We start from the raw sequence: 4333 nt of genomic DNA on the forward strand, positions 1-4333 counted from the left end.
ATAATAGCCCTTAAGAGTTAGAGTTGTAGCTGTATCAATGTAGCTTTAAAGAGAATTTAATTTAGCTATAAATCTGCTTATGTGGGTGCTTGTGCAACAAATGGAAGAACTTTAAAAAACATCAGCTTTGGATTCAGTGATGTCCAGCCACAAGTTAAGTAATCCAGAGGTTTCTATTTTTGTAACATTAAGTTATAACAGATATCTAAACAGTGGCAGTGCCTAATATCACATTGTTGGCACATATCTGACACTAGCTAAGAAAAGCTTTGAGAATGAGTACTTTTACTCAGCAGGTTTAAAGGAGTATTGTGAGGATTGTGTTGAGCCTAACTCTAAAGGCTGAAGGAACAATTAAACAGGACACATTGACCATTGACAGTTCACTTTATTAATTTCATATATAGCTTATTTCCACTTTTCCGTCATATAAAGCAACATATCGAGAACAAAATATCCTCTATGAGGAATTCTAAAACATTCAATGCAGATAAAACACATCCCTTGGGAAACGTAACATCAATTCCTGAATGTAGAGGCTTAGAGAGAGTGCAGTGGCATCCATGTAGCTTTGAAAAGGTGACTTTGTAAACAAACAGGGTTTGGAGAATGCCTCATAAGTGAATGAAATCTGCTGCACACAGGTTTTTTGTTTTTGTGCTGGTGAGACTTGTGTGTTCGGCAGGGGGGGTAACTGCAGTGCTTGTACAATAAAACTGAACCCTGGGTGCATAAAGTTTGTGAAACGTTCACGGTTCATTGCAATGTCTCTTCTTCATCCTTAAAACCGTGATGGTGTCCTTTGATGAAAGATTTCCCTCTTCGCAAACATGCCAGCCGTTTTCCTTCCCGTTTATCAGCATTCTATGTTTAATGTGTTCATACGCTTTGAGTACAGTAGACAGTGAAATACATTAAACGTCATTACATTGATTGTCATACCTGAAATATGAAATTATAAAAAATATTTTGTAACTGCTTTATGTGGCAAAGGTTAAATAGATTTTTACATATTACAAATGCAAACAAGAAGCCATCAAGTGACTTTATAACATTCACGAGCATTTCATATACAGTTATATTAGTTCAAATTGACATTTATGAGATGTGACTATTGTCTACATACACACCATACATGTACATGCACAATAGTGGATGTAAAACAAGCACACAACTCAGAATTATGCACAATAATCTGATCAAGTATGGAGTATTTTGTGAAGCAGAAAATGAAATACCTTTGCACTTATTCCAACAATCCACGACCTTGAATTCAACCTGTAGCTATTATTATCTTTGACATCGTTTTCTCAGCCCTACACCGGCAATAATTCAAATACAGACCGTGTTAATATAACCATTAAATATCATTATTAAATATGAAAACCGTACGACAGTAGGATTTAGTGCAGGTATGCTGATACTCACTGTTAAATGTCGTTGGTGGAAAAGTGTTTTGCTGGCCTTGAGTCACAGTATTGGGACACGCTGTTCATGCGGGGGAGACTAAGCCGAGCAGCTTTCCCCTGAGCTTTGCGCTGACGCAGAACCGGAGGGGCTTCAGTGTGAGCCCGTAGGAGCAGTCAAGGGAGAGGGGCTCGGAGGGGTCGCTCTCGAAGCTGCACTGGTGCAGCAGGATGGCTGTGAATAGAAACACTTCCACCTTGGCGATTTGGTCGCCGATGCAGCGTCTCTTACCCGTTGAAAAAATCATCACGCCGTTGGTTATGTCTCTATCAAGGGCCCCGTTTTCATCAAGGAAGCGCGAGGGGTCAAAAACGTGAGGGTCCTTCCACTTCAGGGGGTCGTGGTTGACCGACCACTGATTGATGAAGACCACTGTGTCTTTGGGGATGCGGAGACCCTCGATGGTGACGTCGGAGGTGGTGGAGTGGGGGATGGTGACGGGGACGAAGCTGGTGAAGCGCATGGTCTCGTAGATGAAGGCGTCCAAGTATGCCAGGCTGCTTCTGTCCTCAATTGATGGCAGTCTGTCTTGGCCTACCGCTTTATCTATGAGGTCCTGCAGCTTGGCTTGCATGTCCGGGTGCTTGGCCAGGAGCAGGAGGATCCACTGCATGATAGTTGACATCGTGTCCTGACCTGCTCCGATCAGATCTGTGACTGTCGCTTCAACAAACTCTTTGGTCAGCCCGCTGCCCTGTCCGTGCTCGATCACGTTGATGATGGCGTCACTCATGTCCCGGGTCACCTCGGGGTTGAAGGACTCTCTGTGCTGCGCCACTTTGTCTTTCACGAAGGTGAAAAACTCCTCGTTGAGATTTTTGAAGTTTTCATAGACACTGCGGACTGGGTTAGGGAAGGACTGGAGCCAGGGCATAACATCTACCAGGCTACCTGCCCCGACTGTCTCCCCAAACTTGTTCAAGTTTTTTAACATAGTCCTGAACTCCATGTCTTCGTGTCCGTATCGCCTCCCAAAGCAGAGAGCGCACAATATGTTAGCAGCGGCTACTGCAAATTCATGTGCAGGGTAAAAATACCGTCCATCAGCACTGAGGCGCAGAAATACCTGCACAAGTTCCATGGCCTCGGCTGCGATGTGTTGCTCAAAGGCTTTTTTGGTCTTACTGTTTGCAGAGGAGAAGGCTCTGAGGCTGGACTGGGCTATTTTCCTGTGCACTTTCCACTCTTTGCTGTAATTAGTAAATGTCATGCTCCTGCCTCCAGAGATCATCTGGAAAGAGACAAAGTTTGGTCTGCCTGCGAACTCTGTGCTGTGCTTTATGAGAGCCTCGCGTATCGCCCTGTCTCCATTCAGAACCACGATGTCGCTGCAGCCCAGCCGTATCTGGTACACGTTGCCGTACTTTTTGGCTAGCTTGGCGAAGGTGATGTGAGGCATCTGGCCCAGCTGCATGGCGTTGCCCACCACTGGCCAGGCGAAGGGTCCCGGCAGTCTCCTCTTGAGCCGGAGGTTCCTGACCCACAGGCAGGCTTCCAGACAGAAGAGGAAAACAAAGGAGGCGACCAGAGCAGGCTGGACCTGTCCACTCCATTCCCTGATGATGCTGCTGCCCTTCACACCAAACTCTGTGTCCAGTGCCATTGTGACAAATTTTCTGCACACTTCTTCCTTAAAAAAGAAAAAAAAGAAAATCTTCCCTTTTCAACAAAGTATATTTGTATATATATCCATATCATGTAAGAAATATATGTAATGTCAATCAAAAATCAGTGAGGTCATAGTGAAAACCCCCCCCTGAAATAACTGATAAAATAAGTGAGTTTTTTTATTCTTTAGTCAGTTATTTCATGAAGATTTAAGGCTTAAGTGCCTGCTTTTTGCTTCACTCCAGCGTCTTATATGTTTTGCAGTTGGTGGGCAGGGCTCAGGGTAACTTCCATACTCCTCCCATTGTGGTAGCCCCGCAGACCCCACTGTATCATCTCTCTGTTGTCGCTCGCTGTCGGAGGCGCGCGCATGTGAGCGTCGCGGGACACCGTGAGCGTGCAGCGTGAACGACCGCCGTCCGCCGCAGTGAAAAAAGAAAGAGTCAGCAACTAGTTCCCGATTCAGTAGGAAAACGTGTCGAGCCAATTTGTTTGCCTAATTGGAGGACTGGCAGAGTTTGCACGTTTCAAAGTGTTTCTTTCTAACATGATTTACTTTCTGGCTGCAGAGGACTCATCGGGCGCACTTTGGCTTGAAAAAAAAAAACTGTTTGCTTACGGTTTGTCCAACTCTTGACTGAGTTTTAATTAAATGTTTTACACAATCTGTTAAAGCGTTATTATATCTCCAGTTACGTAACGTCGTATGCGTATTCAGTGAATTAACTTGTATTTTGGTGCTTAGAACGCAGTTTGCTTGCTTAAGCATCCTCTGGGTATTTGTAATCTACGCAGCAACGTGTTTATAATGATGCGCTTAAATAGCCTATATGTTTATTTAATATCGATCAAATAAGGGATTTCAAAAGCCAGGGTTGTCACTTGATTGTATTTTCTTCTGGTTATTTGCCCAAAAGTACTGCAGGTTATTTTAGTTTGTTAGTTTGTCATAAAAAAAAAAAAGTTGAGAGAAAGTTGCGCACACAGCTCCAAACACTCCGACTGCGTTTTATAGCGAGCAAAAATGTTTCTGATATATTTAATACGCACAGTTTTATTTTTCATTTTATATAACAGGAGGGAAATGTACTGACATTTAAACATGTCACACTGTCAGCTTATACACAATAAAATATAGATAAGATACATGTATAGATATCAATATCAATAGGAGCTCAATGATCCCTATAAATATCACAGTCTATATTTGATTCTTCTTTCTTTCGATCAGAATCATTGAACAGAAATCTCACACAAC

At 43.3% G+C, this 4333-nt stretch overlaps 1 protein-coding gene across 1 annotated transcript; it reads right to left on the reverse strand.

Annotated features, from left to right (window-relative positions):
- Window positions 1-374: 374 nt before the first annotated feature.
- On the reverse strand, window positions 375-3300 carry cyp1c1 (cytochrome P450, family 1, subfamily C, polypeptide 1). The gene has a single exon (XM_084013410.1). The coding sequence runs from the start codon at window positions 3068-3070 to the stop codon at window positions 1493-1495; it is 1578 nt and encodes a 525-aa protein (XP_083869536.1). The 5' UTR covers window positions 3071-3300; the 3' UTR covers window positions 375-1492.
- Between the last annotated feature and the right edge of the window lie 1033 nt (window positions 3301-4333).

This window comes from Eutrigla gurnardus (genome assembly GCF_963514095.1).
Source record: "Eutrigla gurnardus genome assembly, chromosome: 7".
NCBI classification, from domain to species: Eukaryota; Metazoa; Chordata; class Actinopteri; order Perciformes; family Triglidae; genus Eutrigla; species Eutrigla gurnardus.

What these genes read in the sequence shown, in the direction of transcription:
- cyp1c1 (XM_084013410.1), bottom strand. Translation starts at nt 3,070, where the DNA reads ATGGCACTGGACACAGAGTTTGGTGTGAAGGGCAGCAGCATCATCAGG.